The 22,560-nt window shown below is 26.4% G+C and overlaps 1 protein-coding gene and 2 non-coding genes across 5 annotated transcripts in view; 2 read left to right on the top strand and 1 right to left on the bottom strand.

Annotated features, from left to right (window-relative positions):
* Positions 1 to 10,782, top strand: part of LOC136989564 (5'-3' exonuclease PLD3-like) — a 33,027-nt gene extending 22,245 nt beyond the window's left edge. For all 3 annotated transcript variants that reach the window (XM_067287780.1, XM_067287779.1, XM_067287781.1), the window contains exons 5-10: positions 3,354 to 3,487; positions 3,603 to 3,800; positions 3,872 to 4,011; positions 4,083 to 4,242; positions 5,309 to 5,411; positions 10,233 to 10,782. In XM_067287780.1, the coding sequence (XP_067143881.1) occupies positions 3,354 to 3,487; positions 3,603 to 3,800; positions 3,872 to 4,011; positions 4,083 to 4,242; positions 5,309 to 5,411; positions 10,233 to 10,408 (911 nt within the window). In that variant the 3' untranslated portion in view covers positions 10,409 to 10,782. The remainder of the gene's footprint in view (positions 1 to 3,353; positions 3,488 to 3,602; positions 3,801 to 3,871; positions 4,012 to 4,082; positions 4,243 to 5,308; positions 5,412 to 10,232) is intronic.
* A 2,183-nt stretch (positions 10,783 to 12,965) lies between these two features.
* Positions 12,966 to 13,038, top strand: TRNAA-AGC (transfer RNA alanine (anticodon AGC)). The gene has a single exon. It is a non-coding gene; the product is annotated as a tRNA-Ala (tRNA).
* A 547-nt stretch (positions 13,039 to 13,585) lies between these two features.
* On the bottom strand, positions 13,586 to 13,692 carry LOC136989635 (U6 spliceosomal RNA). Its single transcript, XR_010882935.1, has one exon. It is a non-coding gene; the product is annotated as a U6 spliceosomal RNA (small nuclear RNA).
* Between the last annotated feature and the right edge of the window lie 8,868 nt (positions 13,693 to 22,560).

Here is a 22,560-nt window from a genome sequence, read left to right as displayed (position 1 = left end):
TTATATATAATAAATTTAGTGTTTTTTTAAATATTTAATCAAAACCACATTTCTGTTATAAAATTTAATATTAATTTTTTATGATATTTGCTCTCTTGAGAAATTATCAATTTAATGAAGTCAGTGGGGGCGGCAGGGGCGGCCCGTCCCGGGCAGCACTTTTAGGAGGCGACATTTTTTCACAATAAATAATAATAATATCTTGTAAAAATTTGAACCATTTCATTTCATATTTTTATTGCACCTACGATTCGGACCGATTGAAATGAGCATGGAATTTTTCATTACTTATTCTGTGACGAAACTAGGGAATCTCCTTTCTTTAAATGAATGTATAATAATGACATCTTGCTCATTGTAGTGACTGACAAAACCGTCTGCACTGACTTGTAGGGATTCCCCATATTTTATTTAAGAGGGGGCGAAATTTTTCTCCGCTCCGGGCGGCTGACACCTACGCTACGCCACTGAATGAAGTGTAATTTACTTTTTATAATTTTAATATTAATTTACTTTAAATAAATGATAGAATTTTGTATGATTAAAGAAATTTTTACAATAACTTTTAATATTTTTGACATACTTTACAAAAATGAATACAGTAGAGCATCGATTATCTGAAACAATACAGGACTGGGATTGTTCAGATAACTGATCTTTTACGAAAAAAAATATTGAACACAAAACAGTACTGTATATATTTTGTATCACACATCTCACAAATACCTACTTTACATAAAGTAGTACATTAAGGTAGGTCTACAGTTTAGGTTGGCAGGGAGGGGGAGAGTGCTGCAGTGCCACAGCACTAGCAGAAATTTTGAATTTTCTGACTGAAACTCTTTCGGTTAATCAATGTTTCGGTTGATCGGTATTTGGATAATCAATGCTCTACTGTAATAATTAGGCTGCTACAATAAATTGAGTAATGAGAATAAAACAATAATAAATTTTTGAATACATTTTAAGAATATGAGAATTATTACAAGTAATAAAAATTAAAGGCTGAAGTTAATATGATTGGTACAAAAAACAGAGAATGTAGAATTGAAAGAATAATTAACAATAGATATGTTTAAATATATTTTTTTCAGTATGAAGTCTTTATGTAAGAAAAGTTCATTTGATAAATACTCCAATTTAAGAATTTAATTGGGTTTATTTGTGATATTTTGTCTTCTTAACTGACCTAATTTTATCAATTTATATCACTGTCCTAAATTTTTCTTATTATGAGGTGATTGATCCATATTGAATTGATCATAATATGAAGATACAAAACAATGTTGTTGTTCATACTCACAAAAAAACCTTGAGATTTTAGACCTTATCCTTCAAAGATATAAGATAAATTTACTTGTATGATGTAGCTGTTTAGTCATCTCTCAAGTTAGAGATATTCTTAAATATGATTTTTAATAAATATGACAGTATTGTAATTTGTAAACATATTTGAAAATAAAAATAAATATGAATTTTTACAAGCATTACTATTTTTAGTTTCAAAGTTTTGAAGTTATTATTGATGATGATTTGAATAATAATTCATCACTTATATTTTGTTATTATAAGTAATAATTGAGTGTTTGAGTTTTGTTTTGCAACTTTTTCATCCATCTATCTAAATTTTGTTATGCATTTAATATTTAAACTATTATATGAAAATAATATTGCTTGATATTGTATTTTTGCTTGTATCGGTATGTTTTTAGGAATGAATTTGATATTAAATTAACTTAAAATTTCTGAATCATTACATTTAATTAATTCTTTTCTTTGTATAGTATAATAGAATTTTTAAAAAAGAATTTTTTTTACATTCACAGCTAAATAACTTAATTTTAAATTGATTTTAAATAATTTAGTTTCACTAAAATTGTATAAAATAAATTATTGAATTTTAATACTGAAAATCTTAAAAAATAATAAATTGTTTATTATTATAACAATTATTCAGATATGGATTAAAACAAAATAGTAATTTATAGTAATAATATATCAAAAACAATAACTTTTCTAAATGGCAATATATATTGAATATATATAATATATGAATACTGCCATTTAGAAATTGCATGTACTGTACTGTACATTATATTATATTAGATACATTTCTTTAATATATTATATAAATGAAACATGTGTACATGTGTACATATTAATCATTGTTGAGATAAATTGTTTGTAAAATGTAAACTTCTTTGCTTTCTTGGAGATCACAAATTCAATATTTTCTTAAATATTTCATATGTACAATTAACAAATATATTTTATTAATAGTATATAATTTAGTACATAAGATATTTGATAAAATATATACATGCTTAGTTATAAATTAACAACATAATAATGTTGTCAAGGGTACTAATAAATTTATATTATTTTATTGCCCAAATAATTTTTAACTATTTTGTAATTTCTCTCCGTATAGTTAGAGATGATAGCAAAATGATGTTTCTTTTCCTAAACTGTGATAGGATTAGGAAAAAAATTTGTTTTAAAATCTTCTAAGATTATTTTTACTGTCTTCTTTATGATGCTATGTTTTTCCTATATATAATGATATTAAGGTACTTAATATACAATAAACAACTTCTTCTAATAACACTGTAGTGCGTAACACAGAGACACAGACTAAAACCTTTCACAGCATTGTATACGATAGAGAACCAACTAACATTTTCAGCCTCCACCGAGGCCTTCTTTAGGTTGAGAACTAAAAGTCATCCCCACCAGACTGCCAGAACGGTGTTGCCTGTAAAATAAACAACATACGTGTTGCATTTCACCCCTCCGCCTGGCACCATTTGAATTCTTCGAACAGGTATCTCCAAACGTGCGTGACCGAGTCCCTGTCCTTAAAGTTGATGCAGGTACCCTTGACGCTGGCTTTATATATTCCCATGCCTCCAGGTGCCGTATGTGATTGTAACGGAAGGCACGCCATATTAACTTCGTGCTTGGGAAGTCTGCCCAAATTTCCGGGTCAGAAACGAACATCGCAAGGGCTGTAGTGTGCCTATTTAGTTCTCAACCTGAAGAAGGCTTCAGTGGAGACCGAAAACATTAGTTGGTTCTCTATCATATACAACACTGTGAAAGGTTTAAGTCTGTGTCTCTGTGTTAATATATTTTGAAAAAATAAAGTTTATAATGCCATTAGTGTGAGAATATTTGACTAATATATTATCATCAATGGATATTTTTATTTCAAAAATATTGGAATAAATAATCTGTTTTCTGAGTTATTTATACTTCATGGATATAATAATAGAAAGATTACTTACTCAAAATACACAATTTAGCATATAATTTCTAAAAATAAAGAAGTATAAATTTATTTCAAATCTTAGGTGCTGCTACCGTAAGAAATCTCAATTTTACAAAACTTCTTGGAAGTGGAATCCTTCACACTAAATTTTGGATAATAGATAATCAACATTTCTATATTGGAAGTGCAAATATGGATTGGAGAGCTCTAACTCAGGTGATTAACATTTTATTTTAATAAGCATCTTTAATTCTCATTTAATTAGAAAATGTAATATGAAATAGTGTTTTTATATGTTGATGATAATATAAATTCTAAATTTGTTTTTCAGGTAAAAGAGTTAGGTATTATTATGTATAACTGTAGCTGTTTAGCTAAAGATCTAAAGAAGATATTTGATGCCTATTGGTTATTAGGGAAAACGGAAAAAATTCCACTTCATTGGCCTGCCAAATTTGAAACCCCTTTTAATAAATATCATCCGGCTTTATTAAATATAAATGATACATTTACAAATGTATATCTCTCTGTAAGTAAACAATTCTCCAAAATCAAATAACAATTCATAATTTTTTAAGAAAAAGGATTGATTATTTCCAGAGTTCACCCGTTGAATTTTGTCCGAAAAGTAGAACAACAGATCTTTTGAGCATACTTAATATAATTTATAAGGCTGAGAAATTCATTTATATTTCTGTTATGGATTATTTTCCTGCACTTATCTATTCAAAACATTTAAGGTAAAATGTAATAAACAAAACTAACAAAACCTAATTTACATAATTCACAGTTTATCTAAATGTTATTGCAGATACTGGGCTACAATAGATGATGCATTAAAGGAAGCAGCAATCAATCGAAGAGTGAATGTAAAATTGCTTATAAGTCACTGGAATCATACCCGTCCGGTGATGCTTTCATTTTTAAAGTCGCTTCAGATTCTAAACAGCAAAGAAATTCCCATTGAAGTGGTAAGATTATAAATTTAAGATAGTTTATTACTTTTGTTTATAACAACAGAAAAATAAATTTTTTTTATTTTTCTGTTAATCTGATGATGACAAAATAAAATTTTAAAATCAGCTATTTTAAATTTAAGTTTTGTTTTGACTTTGGACCAATTGTAAAAAATTTTACCAGTTTGTTTTTGGCAATTGCTTATAAGAAAATATACTTATGTGCATTTGTGTAGAAAATAAATATAAAGATTAAATGTAAAAGAAGTCCAAACCTTTCTAATATTTATATTTTTATTCTCCATTTAATTCATTAAACCTAATTTTATAACAAAGTTGAACTAGGCATTGGTTAGTCAAAATAATTATAATTAAATTTATCTTCTGTATTTTTCAGATAATAAATGTTTGAAAAATTGATAACTAAATTTCATATAAATTATTGTGTGATGCTTTAAAAAAGAGTAAATTAGCCTTGTACTTTTTTCAGTATATGATACATAAAAGTAAATTCATGTACACATTCTTTTTCTTAGAGATCATCATAATATATTGTATGATCTCATATAGAGATCATAGTGGCGTGTCATCCATGGAAGCTGTGGAAGCACCGCTTCCCTTGTATTTTCTAAAATGTAAATACATATTGTGCGATTATTTTCATATTTTAACGTATTTTGAATTAATTAAAATTAATATTTTATTACAAATTTCTATACCACGTGTGAAAACAGTAAGATTGCTATTGTATATTCGAATATAAATTTGTATATGCACATTCCCAATGGAAGCACCGTATTGCCAAATATGGAATAGCTTCCACAGCTAAAATATTTGAATGGTGTAAAGCAGCCAGATTACAGGCATTCGTGGAAGTGCTTTACAGAGCAACCTCACGGTTTAGCTGGTGGATGCCACACACCAAAATATCATATAACACTTCCTATGATTCTATCCACAGCCAGCACAGCTTCTCTATCATCAAATGTCACCGCACACCACTGAGAGTACATTATTCGGAATAATTTATATATGTTAAAGATTTTTTTAATGAAATCTATTTATTTATTTTTTTATTTAGAAATTGTTTGTTGTGCCAAGTTTTACTCCATCACAGTCTAAAATTCCATTTGCCAGAGTAAATCATAATAAATATATGGTAACAGAAAAAACTGGTTATATAGGTAAGTCGAAAACATTGAACTAGCTAATTATTTAAAGTAGAATAAACTTATTTGCTTATTTTAAAATTAAAAGTAAAGTAAAAATTTAACATTAATTAATTAATTAAAAATGATATTATTACAGTAAAAAAAGAAATTACTATTTAATAAGAACTTTTTTTTATGATATAACATTTTGTTCTAACGATGTATTTAACTATCATGCAGAAATTATAAAAATTGATATTGTTAAGCTTAACTTGTATTAATTATCTCATGTTATTTAATTCTCAAATAATTATTAATTACTATTATACAGGGTGGGCCAGCGAAAACGAAACGGCAGAGTGTTCGTGTTCGTCCAAGCAAAGCGCTCAGACAGGTCGATTTTACTCTCGAGGGGACATCTTTTGCAATAAAGTTTTTGCGATTCTGAATACAACAGACAACAAAAATTTTAAAAACTCAATTATTTTGTATTAATTAAACAAGCATTTATTTCGAAAAAAAATGTTTGTTTAGTTAATATTCAGAATCGCAAAAACTTTATTGCAAAAGATGTCCCCTCGAGAGTAAAATCGACCTGTCTGAGCGCTTTGCTTGGACGAACACGAACACTCTGCCGTTTCGTTTTCGCTGGCCCACCCTGTATATTATATATATACGGTATATATTTTAATCTAGAAACTTTTCTGTTTTCGAAACTGAAACTGATATTTTTAGAGATTTAAAAATAATATGAAATGATATTAATCAGTTTATATTTATCTACTTATCAATACAATATAGTAAATACCTTTTTATATGTACAGACAATATATTAAAATGTTAGAAACAAGTATTATAAATAACTCAATTACATTGTTATTTTTGTATATTAAATAATAGAGTGAAATAATATCAAAATGTTATAGATATGACAAAATAACTTTTTTATTCCAAGATTTTAACAAAGGTCTGGATTTTAGAAGTGAAACTGAAATTTGAATAGATTTTGGGTTCTGATAAACTTTAAAATATTTGAAATATCTAACCCAGATAATGAAAATATTTTGAAAAGCTATGTATAAAATTTAGATAAATCAATACAAAGTACAATGAGCAATTATTTATTGTGACATCGTCACAATGCTGGGCTGCAACTTTTAATCATATTTTTTAATTTATTTAATTTAAAATATATGCTCTTTGCCTTGAATTATTGAATAGTAGTGTCTTGCCCCTGTACATCATACTTTTCCTTTAACAATAAAGTCGTGCTAGTCATCTATTAACTGCTTTCAGGGATAAAGTTTTGAATTGAAATAACATGACTTTCAGTTTGTATTGGAAGTTCTTATATAGTTAATAAGGGCCACTTTTCCCTAAGGTATCCATATCTGGTATTAACTTTCATCCATCTAATTCTGTTCTTGAAATTAAGAAAGGACAGACAGTGATAATTTATAGGTCTGCAATTTGAAAAAATTGCAGCCCTACAATCATTCTCATCATCATCTCTGTTCAAGGATGCAGATGAATGAATATATTATTAAAAAAAACTGTAATAATAATTAATATCACTTCTGGATGTATCAATTCAAATCTTTTACTTTCATTAAAGTCTGTTTGTACTGATAGCCTAAATTTTTAAAATCTATCTTATTATAAATAATTACTTACAGTTGTAATAATATGAAAAGTTGTCTTTCTTTTATGATTATAAAAAACAAATAACATGAGCAATAACAAATCTATCAGTATTATTTGTTTTATTTATATTCGTTTTATTTGCTTCATATTTATCAGAAGATTTTTAAAGTATTATTAATATATAAATATTGCAAATTATATAATTCTTCTACATTCAAAAGGCTCTAAGCATTTTTATATTAAAAATTATAAACAAGATAAACATCCTTGTTTATAATTTCTTGTAGAAAAGAAATACTTCAAAAGAATTTCTGATTAAAATTTTTGAAGTCTTTCTGCAACTTAGTTTATTAAGTTTTTCAAAAATAGAATTTATTAACAATAATTAGATATTACTTATAATTCTAATTATCATCTTAAATAAATAAATTCTGTATTAAACATTTTGTTATATGAAAGATTTTGAATTTCCTTTTTTTTTTTTCAAATCTTTCAACTTAACAAAAATTGTACTCACTAGAACCTTTAACCAGTGTGTAATACGTTTAATCCTATAAAACAAACGCTTTCTTAACACCTTCTGGGTCCTTCCTCAGGTAAAACAGCTGGATCAAATCCGAATATGAAAATTATTTGAACAAAATCGAGCAATGGAAATTTCAAATGTCCAGATCGTATGTGTATTCATTTACTTGACGTGTTTAAATATGTTCAAACTTAACCATCAGCGTCCAACATGGTTATTAATGACAAGTCAGAATTCCAAAAAAAAATGTGCACGTGTATAAGATGTATTATCCTTAACATATGCACATGCATTCCCCTATTTTTTCTTTAAAAATAAGAGTAGAATGTTAACTCTCCATGTGTAGTAAAGCCTGCCAGGCCATTGAAAGACCAAGCTTGTTCCTTGAATTAATGCAGATGAGTGTTGTAAGCTTTAAAAATCTCCATCTCCTCCAACTATTTCAGGTGCTCAAGGTGTGGGGTGGTGACTATTAATTTGGCTCTTGTGAAGTCTTCCACAATTTCGGGATCGGTAGCGTAAGTGGAGAGTGAGATGGTACATCTATTGTGTTGAATATCAGACCTATGTTCCTTGACCTGACCCCCATAGAACGTTTTGTTACTCCTATGTATATCATATCTCTATCAAACTGGTTGTCCCTAACAGGGACGCTATAGATGCTTGGTAGTCTCTCCATTTTGGATCAGTCTTTTCCGTTGCGCAATATGTCGAAAAGAGTAGGCCATCTCCTGTACACAATACCGACAATACATTTCTTTGCAATAGCAGTGTACAAAGACTTCAAAAGGGGTTTAAAGGTTCAAGTGAGTATAATTTTTGTTATATACACCCCGGTGTGCAGTTCTGTTTTATAATAATGAGTGATATCTTTCAATTTAATTTTGTCTTTATTTTGAATATTCATTTATACAATAGGTTGTTTGAATACAATTAAATAAAAAGTCAATACAAAAAGAATTTTTCTTAAAAATTAAAATTTAACATTATGGTTTTTTTTTAAAATGAATTAATACAAGATAACTTACATTCTGTCATACTTTAAACCAGCGTTTCTCAAAGTGGGCGGTGAGTAAATCTAGGGGAGCACTGGAAGCAGGGTACTGAACGGTGACCAAAGGCAAAAGTTGGGGTCACTGACAGCCGTTCCCTTTTCTCTGTTAAACGGATAAGAGAAAACATTGCGTTTAATGGTTTCCAGATGTTGAGAACAATGTACAGTAAGGGCACAAAGTGTGAGATTCATAGAAAAGTTTTCCTAAGAATGTTTCCAATCCTTTCTCACACAAGAGAAAATGGGTTAGGGGGCATTGGGTATAACTTTATAGACAAAGGGGGTGGTGGATTGAAAAGGTTTGAGAATCACTGCTTTAAACCATTTAAATACATTGAAGTAAATGTGATATAGAGCAGCAATAAGCTCAGGACACTGACAATTGTATGGTCTTATTTTATAGAAGTATAAAATGATGATTTATTTATAATTATTGTAAATAAGAAAACAAAATTTATTTTCTCTTGTGATGAGAAAATGCAATACCAATAAAATTACAATAGAACCTCTATATTTATACATTTCCCATATTATACATTGATATTTGCAACCATTTTTTATATTTCAAAACTAAAATTTACTTATTCATAGAAAGATTAACAAAACTAATGAAACAGATAAAAGTACTAAAAATGATTTAATTCTCTCTTTAAATATTCTATTGCAATTCATCTTGTCTACTATTACATCATGTTAATGGATAATGACTCAGTTTTTCACATTATTTTATCATGTGCACTTACACAGACAATACATTTTTACTTTTATGCAATTGTGAATGTCTTCATTGTGTCTTATAAGAGAATTTTAGTTAGTTTTTTTCTTTTTATCCATAAAAACTTTAATCTTTTTTTCCTTTTAGGCTGTATTGTGGATTTAAAAATTGCCATAAATGAATCTTCTATAAGATACATTAAGAAAAAAAAAGGCAGAGATTAAAAATCAGTAGCAAAACCTTATTCTATGAAAATGTTTTATTTTTTAATCATGCTGTATGAAATTGAGAGATTGAAAAAAATATAATTCATTTTTCAATGCATTTCTTTTTGTATTTACAGTTTCCATATTCTCTTCACACAACAATTTTATAGAATTTAACCCCACAAATATAGACATTTCACTGAGTATATAATCGGCTTGCTGTATGGTATCACAATGTGAATCCGTATCTGTAAACCATATAATCTGGTAGACGTGCTGGTATTTGCTGTGAGATACGTCTACACATTTTACTGAGTTTTTACTGTAATTATAAGTTATTTTAAATAGCCTTATTGACATTGCACTTCATACCATTCTCTTCCTCTTTTTTAACAGTATTGGTTGATTTCTGATTTTAGAAAGTTAAATTTTAAATAAATTTAGTATTATTTAGCTTCTTAATTGAGTTACTTTTTTTATGTATATAATATGAAATGCATCAGTATTGCAAATATTATGAAATTGAAATTGATATTAGTTATTTAAGAAATTTCAATAAAGAAAATAAAAATATGTCTACGTTAATTATCCGATAAATATTAATAAATAAAATATCAATTGAAATTGATTTCTATTTGTTAATTTTAAAATTTGAGTCCACAGTTTTTAAAATATCATAAAATTTATATTATTACTTTTTTCAATTCAGGTACATCTAATTGGTCAGAAGATTATTTCAAATCAACAGCAGGTGTTGGATTCATTGTTGATAATGTAAATAGTTCATATGCTTCACCTATTCAGCAACAACTTAAATCTATATTTGACAGAGACTGGTTTTCCGAGTATGCTCATTCTCTCACGGATTTTGATGATTTTAGATGATTCTCGTTCCGACTGATGAATTAGGTGATTTTTGTAAAGTATATATATATATATATATAATTTTGTAAAATCGTGCATTCTGAGTTGATTATTTGTAACCAGTGAATATGATGATTTTATGTTATTGAAAGTAATTACTCAAGTGCACAGGAAAAATTCACTTTCTTCCAATTTATTAAATTGAAAGAAACTATATTTTTTAGAAAGTAACTATTATGTATGTTGCTAGTCATATGTTTATATGTTTAATATTTGTTTCAAAAACATATCAAATGTTTCCATGTACATGTTGTTTCTCATTCTGTTTATTCTGTATTGGTGTATATTTTATCTTTCTGAAGAATTTATTGAATAAATAAAAAAAATAAGTAGATCTGTAAGGTCATTTTTATTTAAATATTGTAAAATTGATATTTCAAATTACAAATCATAATGTTTTGTAATTTGTTAAATTAATGTTATTTTAAATTTTGTTTCTTTAACATCAAAACAATATTTCAATTATAAAAAAAAATTCATAGAAATAATATAAGCAGATGAAATAAATCTATTATATTTAACTATTCTAGAAAATAACAAATAAATAAAAAATTGGCATACACTATTTATAAAAATCATTAAAATTGAGGGCATTTGAATTATATTCTACTTCTATACTTAACCATTCAGTCATCTGGCTGTGAATCAAATGTTATAAGGTGTCAGCCTACTGTTCTGGGGGACCCAGATGCAAGTCCAAATGTGTCAAAAAACTATCGCATAATTAAATTATTCATAATAATAGTTACGAATAATAAAATAGTCAAATCCAATCAAAAATAATATTTTGGAATTTTTACATAGTTTGACTTTAATGCAAGCAGATGTCTCATTTATATAAACTGGTAATATCTTAATGTTATATTAATTAATTGTATATTAATATTCTGCCCTTCCTTTCCCTGTATAAATGAGTTTTTACATCATAATAATGAACCTATAATTGATTATTATAATAATTTTTTTTCTTAGTAAATTTTTAATATATTAGAAAAACAAATTAGAAATCTGTCTGGTATACATCAAAGTTAAGAATAATTAGATATTTGGTGCAAATTATGTTTTTATTCTCTTAACTAAATCACCAATTAATCATTTAAGTGTTTTTACTGTTAATTCACCAGAAAGCGTGGATAAAGGTCGAAAAAGAACAATTTATAACTTTATCAGATAAACAATAATTTTTTTTAAATAAAATATTACAGAACTACAACTATTTCAAATCCCACGCTCATTTTCTAAGCTAGTTGTGACGTTTAATTGTAAATGACCCCAATTTTTTTCTGATAGATTGCAGTTATCCATTCAATAATTTTTACTGATATAGATTGAAATGATTTATTTTGCAGCTTCAAAAGTTTCGATGATTTAAGTAACTACTATTTACTCTACCCTAGCTTTTTCATCCGTTTGACAGACCATTCAGTAGATCTGTCATTTACTCAATTATAAAATATGGAGTAACTACCGTTTTACTCTCAGTATTCGTATAAAAATTATATAAATTCCTAATTTTACCATAATTTATTTTTATTTGCATGGTATATTTTTATTGTATAAGAGTTCATTTATCAAAAAATCTTTTCGGTGGGTCTATTACTTTTGTATAGAATTATTCATCCGCATTTCAACTCTCAAATACAGTCGAACTTCCACCTCTAAACAGTGGCCATTTATTCGGGAACGTTATTTTGAACAGAAATGCGTACAAAACGGCCCAGTGGCTCGTTAGCTATGGGCAAAAAGGTGGTTTGAGGTCCCCAACGACAGTGGACCTCAAACCAATCTTTTATAATAAAATATTTCACCAAAAAAAAATGCCTCGAAGAAAAATGTGTGAAGTACTGTACTGTACATGGGGCCCCCTAATTCAAATTTTCCTGGGCCGCATGAAGCCATAAGGCGCCACTGCAATGTCAAGTTTTGTATTCGATTGTGGCCTAGAAGTTTGTCAATGGCGTTTGGAACGTCAGTGGAATCACGCTCGACGTTCTAGACGCCATTGTCAAACTTCTATACTTACGCTGAATGTCCGACGCACGTTTTCGCGACGAAAACGTCGACCGCAACCTCTCTATTCCCGTCAGTGGCCGTTCTTCACAGGTTTGATTGTCTATTTAATGGATCAAATAAAAAAAAAAAATATATATATAGTTTTAACTTCTAAAAGTTTGAAGACATTAGCGAAGTTGCGACCGAAGTTTTCATCTGTAAAACGTGAACGTCGAACGTCAAGCGCCACGTTTTACAGATAAAAACTTCGGCCGCAACTTCTCTTTCAAGTTAAGCATGACTTTCTTCAGGTATGATTGTGCAGGTGTTCTTACATTTATTGTAATTTTCAACATAAAGAGCGCGTTAGAGATCAATGCTAAGTCGACCGAAAAGGAATTTTCTTTATTGTTCCGACAAAGGAAATAATTTCCTATTCAAATCACGCATTGAACTACATTATATCCCATTTCCACCTACTTAACAATTGCTTTAAAGGTGGTATTAAAGGGAGTTCCTGGTATCTGGGGGCGTAGCTCAGATGGTAGAGCGCTCGCTTAGCATGCGAGAGGTACCGGGATCGATACCCGGCGCCTCCAATTTTTTTTTCTTTTTTATTATATATAAAATTTTTATTTATTAAATGTCGTCGACTTTTATTAAAATTTATAACCATTTGTCAGAAAAATTTTTAATGTATTTTTCAACTTGAATAATCTTGCGCGCATTCAGAAGTAATTTTTTTTTTTTTTTTTTTGCACGCCATTTTACTACTGTCAATGTACTAAATTTTATCTGGAAATACAATTAAAACGCTAATATAAAATAATTTATTATTACAATAAAATTACTTGTGAAATTTATTTAATCACTTCCAAGTTATTAACATTGTTATTGCTTTCTTAATATTAAAAAGCTGTAAGAAAAAAAAAAGATTAAAAAAAAACACCATACAGTATAAAAAAGATCCATTGTGTAAGGATAATGGATCGAACACATAGCACATTCGGCATCCAAAAACTATACTCCTTGAACATACTGATTACAAATATAGCCATGTAATATAGAAAGCATTTAACAATAAAATAAGTCACGATTTATTATAAAAAAAAACTGCGTCTATTAAACGTGGAAGAGGAGGGAACAAAAAATATGGAACGCTTCACGATTTTGCGTGTCATCCTTGCGCAGGGGCCATGCTAATCTTCTCTGTATCGTTCCAATTTTAGTATATGTACCGCCGAAGCGAGTACAACCACTCTACCATCCTGGTTCCTATATATACCATTCTTTCCTGTGAACTTAACTTCTCCGGTGTGACTTTAAAAACTTTAAATATTATTACTAATTTATGGATAAACTTTGACTTTTCTAAATATTTCTTTGTTAAACTACACATAGATGAGAGTATCTTATAAATAATTCAATTATTTTAAATATATTAAATAATTTTTTGATAAGATGACATTCCTATGAGGAAAATAACGCTAAATAATTCTAGTTTTTAAGACGATGAACATATATCATTTATTGTGCCGTATTTACAAAACTTTGTTTAAATTGTAAAGCATTTTTTATAAATTTTAATTATTTAGGGGTATATTTTATTATGTATAACGTATTACGGTTGTTAATAAAACATTCACCAGATGGCAGCACTTCCGATCCGATAGCTAGCTCGAAACAGTATATAAAAAGTATTACATAGTATTACGTTCCAAATTATTATTTTTTTATTAGTAATTTGTAGGAAGTATGAAGTAAACTCGTAAAGTTTCTTTAAAAAAAGTAACCTAGATTATTTAGATATATAATTAAAACATTAATTTCACATTTATTAATCAAACTAATTTAATAAAAGAGGAAAGAGAGGACATAAATGGGTCTTTTACTTGGAAGGCCGACAACGGTAGCCTAGAGTGATAATTAGTTAAAACACGTTGTAAAATTCGTTTATATCGGATTATAGCTAATTAGAAACAGTATACATATTTTGTAATAAGAATAGTTGATCGTATCAAACGATAACAATATTCCAAACTAACCTTTATAAGTAGAAAATTGATTTTACTTATCTAGAAGGTGTATGCGGCTTATCTCTCATTCCTTTTATATTAATGCGCAATTTACATATCAATTAATCGTTTTAATTGTATTTTAATTCGTTTCTACCGCGATAATTAAATGATAATTATAATTAAACTTCAATTTAATTTATTATAGGCATAAAGTTTTCGTCACAGTAAACAGTAAAAAAATTTTTCAATCAATTAATATACAAAATATATTAACTATTGATCTGTAATTTCATATCATTGAACATCTTCTTCTTCTTCTCCTCTTCTCCTCTTCTCCTCTTCTTCCTCTTCTTCCTCCTCTTCCTCCTCACTTATTTCTTATGGAGTTATGCCAGTTAAGATCTTTATATTACATAAAAATTTTATAAATTTATATTTACAAATAAAATACATAACGAAATTAAAATTTTTATTAATCTATTAAATTATTTTTATTTTACTTCTACAGTTCTCCTTCGATCCATTTATCACGCTAATGGATCTTGTTACTATAATTAAATTCATTTAATATATTTTATTATGTCAAAATCTTATTACAGATATATTTAATTTTTCGTTATATATGCCTTAAACTATTTTTAAATCCATAATTCATACATTTTATTGAAAATATCTGTTAAAAATCTATAAATATTTTATGATTAAGTCATACTATTTTAAAACAAATACTTTATCGTAGATTTTTATGTTCTTTAAGATATTTTATTATGTTATATTTAAAATAGTACCATAAACTATTTTGTCATATATATATATATTATTTGTTTTTGAGTAAAAATTCCTTTATACATCTATGAAGTTTAGGCTTGTTTAATAAAATATAACCATATCCAAGTTTATGGGTTAGGTAAGATATGTTTACTTTAAATATAGAATATATCAGCTGTTAAATCTATTATTTTTTATTTTGTTTTTTAAATTTATAACCATTATACTGTTGATTTATTTAGAGTAGGGAATTTTTACTGCGATTTATGGCAAAAAAACTTTGCTTCTTAAAATTTTTAATATCGATGAATAACGATAAAAAATAAAATATGATTTTTAATCAATATAAAAATATTTTTAAAAAATTCTATAACTTTATATTCTACGAAAACGTATACAATTTATATAAAATCTTTACTGAATAAAGGTGTGTAGTAGTTTCTATTATAAAATTGCTTTCGAGATATAATCGTAAGCGTCAAATGTCCAATTTATAATCTTTTGATGTATGTTCGCGTTTGTGTATCAACTGTATAATGTAATTACGTCACAGAAAAAAGTCGTGTATAGAGAAAGATCGTTTGTTTGAAAACACTTGCAAAGGTGTGCAGTGGTACGTAAGACAGATGCTTTTCAAGGAAAAACCATTTAATATTCGTGCAGTGCATCCATCATTCACTCTTCAAGAATCCTTTTTTTTTTTTTTTTTTTTTTTTTCTTCCTAAACTAAACGGGATATTTTTTTTTTACAGTGAATAAATTTTGTTGACGACTATCGTCTCAAAGTCAAAATTCGGGTATATTTTGAAAAGGAATTACATTATCCTCTTAAGAGATGTCATTCTCCTTTAGCATCTCCATTAAATTTATAAACTATCACTTCTTTAACGAGACCATCTATCCAAGTAAAAAAAAAAAAACATCATTAAGATAATCCAAGATATTTTGAAGTGGGAATAATGTGACTGTTATTCAAGTCGAAAACTATTGAAAGAATAACAACTAATTGACTATATAGCAGAATAAAGCAGATTTTTCTCATGACTTACTTCAAGCTGTTATAAAATCGTTTAAGAAAGTATCCGGGATGAGTATCCATTATCCAAGTCATCCTCTTAGTTAAATGGAATTTTTGACTGGAACGAAACTGGTATTTTTAATAAATATACCACACACACACACACACACACACAGGAAGGGGAAAAAATGAGTAGTATAAATTTTAATAAATGAATTATTCATTAGATAAATAATTTTAAGAATTTTCCTCTCCCACCCTAGTCGAAAAAAAAAATTATAATAATAATAATAAATAAAAAATGTGCCGACTCGCTACATTAATATAGTTTTAGTCGCTTTTTTAAAATTCTTTTCTTCTTCATTAAACCGTCAACACTTTAATAAACATTAATTCACCTGAGACAAGAACATACCAAGCGTAACATAAACATGCTTATATTTATATTAGTTACTGAAATTATAAGATCTGGCAGCGTGATGATGAAAATTAAGCATTGAAAAAAAAAAAAAAAATAGTGAATATTAAATAATATTCTTGAACATTTATTAAAAATATAATAAATTCGACGATAAAATTACTATTTTAATATTTAAATCAAAAATTGTTTTTCACAACTAGAATCAATATGCCAATATTTCTGCTTGAAGAAAGTTCTTGACTCCATTTTTTTTTTAAAGAATAATTAAGATTGGAGTGGATTCTGTTTTATCATAGTAGACAGCATGATGAAACATCGATAAAGAGATTTTACAGAGAGATATGATGAATTACTTTTATAAGAAGAGAATTATATTGATAAGAAAATAGAGTATATTATTATTATATATAATATAGAATGGTTTCAATTACGTAATTTTTTTAAATTGATTCTAAAATTAATATTTATTATACAATATTCTACTATTTTGAATTAAAATATATATATATATATATATATTCTAGAATCAATTATTATGAAGTAGATAAATGCTAAAAATAATTATTACAATACTAGAATTACGTATTATTGAAGTAAACACATAAAAGAATTGTCTTGTATTACTATTTTAAATATTATGTATTTTGCAATAAAGGATTTCATAGTTTTTCACTATTATGAGTTTCGTTTCGATATAAATATTCTATCCAAGATATAAAAAATGATGGAAATAGGGGTTTTGAAAGAGCATCCTCTTACAAAGTATTGTGACAACATATGGGTAATATGATAGTATGACACGGGAGGATGACTTTGGAATAAATATATTTTTGTAGTGAAACCTTTCACTCAAATATATTTTTATAAAATAAAATGAAAAAAAAAATACGCTACGTGAATTTTTTATTTAAAAAAAATATTTAATAAAATTTAGCCAAATCACGAATTGAAGAATAATTATAAAAGATGTCACTTATTAATGTCCGTCAAGTTTTTTTTCTGGATGAGAGCCTCTTATTATTTAAGTAAATCTTCTGAAGCGATGTATAAAAAAGTTAGGATTTCATATTCTTTTCTTTCAGCTTATGAAGAATGTTTGAAAGTCATCAAGAAGATAGGCAGATAAGAAAAATATAGCGGGAAAGAAAGCGCATTCTGAAAGTAACTTTTTCTTTTTTTCATATATCAACAGAATAAAAAATTCTAATAGAAAAAAAAACTGCATATATATAATTTATCAGATGAAAATGAATTTAAAAAAATGCATGAAAAATTGTGAATTTATCAGAAGATTGTGTGAAAACATAAAATAATACGAATTTATTAAGAATTTTACTTGTTATAAGAAAGGAATAGAGCTTATTAAAGTTGTGAAATATTTAATTTTACTTCAATATTTTTAAAATCTAGAATATTTATAATAGTTTCTATAGTAATAATTAGTGGATTCTTATTTTACTATCTGTTTTTCTAATATATAAAAATTCAAACTTCGATTTGGTGAGAAAAGATTAAGGAAAAATATAAAACTCTTAGGAGAAAGCCAATTATAAGTGGAATGCTCTTGAACATTTCAGTTCAAGAAATTCTCCGAAACTTTGAGTTTTCGCAAGGGAAATGTAAGGAAAATTGTTGCTAGCTATAAAAAAACAAAGTGAACAAAAGCTCTTATAAGGTAGCCGAATATATATTTTTCAGGATTTTGTATTCCTAGATTTAAATTTTAAAATATCTTTATTTTTTTCTTTCTGGCAATGTTTTAAATTTTTCGACTTTCTTCCTCGTGTACGACGACTTCTCGTTGAAAACTAAATATGTAATCTCGTTTAAAAAATAAATAAATAAATTATTCTAAAAAAAAAAATACGTATATAAAATTTGCAGAATGAATTTTTAAATTTATATATATAAAATTTTCGTGTAAGAATGTAAGGTGTAAGTAGTAAGCTGAGAATTAAATTTTATTATAGGTACAAAATTAATATTTAGGTGCAGCCTACTACTGTATGTTCTTGTAGTAATCTATCGAGGAGTAGATGTACGTGTAGAATATCTAAATCTATTATTTATTATAGAAAAAAGAAAGAAATAAAAAAAGGACTGCATATTTTAATTATTGATGAAATCTCTTTCTTTAACAAATTTACTCATCTATATGCATTAAACTCCATTAACATTCAGTGTTTTTTTTTAATCTTTAGCAAATTAATTTCATAACAGTTCTTCTAGATACTTTTTTTCTTTTTTCTTTTTTAATAACCATATATATTGTATTGGTTACGATGCTAATAACCTTGCTGAATATTTTCATCGTGGCCAATTTCTATACTTATGAAACTCGTTAATTGATGTATATTAAAATAAATTCTCTTTTGACATTTTAATATCGATTTACTTAATATTGCAACACACGGAAATTACAGTAAATTGCATTATGTTCTATTCAAAGCCAGTCCAATCTATGCTGCATGGTTATTTGGAACTTTTAATGGACTCTTGAGGAATCTGCTTCTTCCATTAAGCGATTTTTATGTTTTAAAATCCAGCTTGTTTAATTGATAATATCTTAATAATTTAAATGACTTAAATTTTCCACCATTTTATATCTAAAAATTTGTATGGGTTTCTTCCTCGTTAGAATTAATTAATTATTTTTTTTTATTATAATATTGGTTAAAAATTTAAATATATTTTTATTTAGTAAGTAGGAGAAATTTGACGAATTTTTAAAGATAAATAATCTTTGTTTTTTAATATAATTATCGGTTGAATTTAATTCCGAACTTCATACTTCTGGTTGTAATTATGTATAATTATAAATTTTCTGTTAAGAATTAAGTAATTATAGAAAGAAAATTTACTTTTTTTATTTGTCTTTTCCCTCTAATAGTTCAGAAGGAACTCATTTCCCAGAAGTTTATTTTGTGGTGAATAGATTATTGTCGAAAATTGAAAATACTTATTTATGCTGCGCTTAATGTATTCTACATTAAGGAATTCCCCTCTGGAAAATAAAATTTTATGAAAATGCAAGAAAAAAAATAAAAATGTAATTGTTTAAAATGTAAATTACTTGATTTTCTAAGTGAAAGATGTTGGATAGAATTGATAAATAAAACTACACGGTGTTGACAATTGTGTAATAGTTTCTGGGCTGATACTTACTTTCATTGAAGATATAAATATGCTTGAAGATCTGCCAAGATGAAACTCGTACTTGAATTTCGGCGATACTTTACAGCTAAACAATCTATTGTTTCAAAATACTTTAAATAAATAAATAGGCATTGATATATTAATGTTGCCTAATTTATCTAGGTCAAAACTGCGTAACTTAATTCATTTTCTTTTTTTTGTTTCTTTATTGATTTATTTATTTTAATAACGATAACGTTGGCCTGTTTATTCTCATATATAGATATAAAATTCATTTAATTTCATATTCTACTATAAACAAATCTGATTTAGGATGACAGACAAACTGATAGATATTAATACTTTAATTATACGTCGAAAGATAATTTGCTTATTAAACGTGAAATATTGTATTTCATAAAAGATTAATGAATATATATATATTAAAAATGGTTTTTATTTCATAAAAATATTGAATCTAATTAAAATAGAATATTTAATTTCATAAAATGTTAAGAGAATTATACTGTAAACACGAAAGAAAATGTCGAAAGTATTACCTTACAAATTGTTGTTTTTAATTTGTATTCTAATTAATTTTTTTTTTTTATGTGAGTGTTTTTAAAATTAATAGAAATGTCTGAATACAGATAACTTTACATTTTTTCCTTCATTAATTTTGTAATAAAAATAAAAGTTATTATAAAATGCAAAACAAATCTAACAATAATAATATTTGAATGATTAAATCTCTCAAGAGAACGTTTTATTTTAGTAAAATATTTCCTTTTTTTTTTCTTTTTCTACAGGAAAAAGGGGGGAAATGGTTTTTGGACCAGTGAAATTTAATCTGACAACCTTCTTTTCACCAATATCACCATTTCAATTTTATTATAATATATAGGTAAATGCATTATTCCAATTGAATTAATTTTTAAACGTAACGTTATTAAACAGAGAATAGAAAAAAAAATTCTTATACCAAAAAGTACTTTTTACATTAAAAAAACATAAATGCACAGAATCTGATTTATTAAACTCAACCCAGTTTTATTCCTTAAGTTAAATCAATCACATGTTATATCATTCGAAAGCAAACATAGCGTAAGTATTGCGTGAGTGAGGCAGTTACCTTTATCTTATACTAAGTACTAATATAACTATACGTAGGAAATTTGATTTAAAAAAAAAAAATTCTGTTTAAAATAGAAAACAATAAATCATTTTAAAAAGATTGTTTTATTTCGTCCGACAATTTATTTAATTTTTTTAAAAAAGAGACGATTTTACTATAAAATATTGATTACTAGTTACTCGCAATTTTAACGTAAACATGTACTGTACACACTGTGTAAGTATAATAATTTAATAATATATATTTATGCGAATTAAAGTTCACTCACGTTTGGTTGAACATGAGCCTTACTTCCTCAATAATAATTCCTTTCTTCGTATCTCTTTTCTATTCACGCAAGTTTCTCTTTTAATTTGATGAATGGATTCGAATTCGCATTGCAAATTATGAACAGAATCGATTTTTTATATATTTAAATACATTTTTATGCACAAATTATTCTTAATTAATGAATTAAAATATTAAATATAACTTATATTTTGGATATTAAATGTTATATACAGGGAATTATATAGAAGAATTCACATTTTTAATAGGTTTAATAGACAAAAAAAAATAAATGACATTTTGGATTTAAATTATTAATAACTGTAATTTAAAAAAAATAATAATAAATTAAATTAACAGCTTTAAAAATGCTTAATATAAAACAGATATTTCTTTTTCGATTGATTTTATTGAATAATGCATTTACTTTGTTTCGAAACAACAATACTTTTTTTATTTTTATTTTTTTTTTTAAAGAGAAGTATAAAATGTTTTAAGTGGAAAGTTGGCAAAATCTAGAGTATTGGATGAAAAATAAACTTTGTATTTTTATTTCATTTCTTCCATAAAAAAAAATAATAATAATAAGTTATTAAATCGTTGCAAATAATTCAGATTGTTGAGCTGGAGTTAATCGAAAAGTAAATATAATTTAAAACTCCGAATGCATTTAACTTGAAAGTCATACAGTATATTACTGAACGAGAAGCTAATCATTTGTTTATCATCCCGTTACGTCTCAGTTTAGAGAAATTTTACACGAACTCTTCACCTTATACAGGGTATTAAACTACGTTATCGAACGTGCTCCTTAGTCAACAGACTATAAATTAGAAGCCCCACAAGTATGCTCTATAGCGTTGTTCCTGTCACGTTTTTAAATAATGTCGGTACTATTTTCTACTTTCGTATCTATCGTAAATATAAACTAATAAATAATACTCTTTTGTTTACATTTGCTATATGCTTATATATGAACTGCTTCTTTGATGCATCGAACAAGTACAATAGTTCTCTGCCAGTTTCTATAAGATTTAGCACAAAATCAATTTTTCTAGTGATGCAACTGAAATTTTTTAAAGTATAGTATACCCCGAGGTTTTCAGATATAATCGCAGTGAAATTTTAAAATTGATTTAGGACAAAAATCGATCAAATATCACAGTATATGGATTGAATTTATCAGGAGTTATTTTAATGTTTTTTTAAATGTAGAACCGCCGTAAATCTTCATTTAATCATTAAAACAGGCATTTTTTAAAAGGAGAAATCTCATATTTTATATATTCATTTATCTTTTTTTTCTATGTGATAAAATATGAATTATTAATAAATTAATTATACAGTAATAGAGAGAAA

Source organism: Centruroides vittatus, unplaced genomic scaffold (genome assembly GCF_030686945.1).
Source record: "Centruroides vittatus isolate TY-2023 unplaced genomic scaffold, ASM3068694v2 scaffold_712, whole genome shotgun sequence".
Classification (NCBI taxonomy): Eukaryota; Metazoa; Arthropoda; class Arachnida; order Scorpiones; family Buthidae; genus Centruroides; species Centruroides vittatus.
This window is presented reverse-complemented; position numbering and strand designations above follow the sequence as displayed.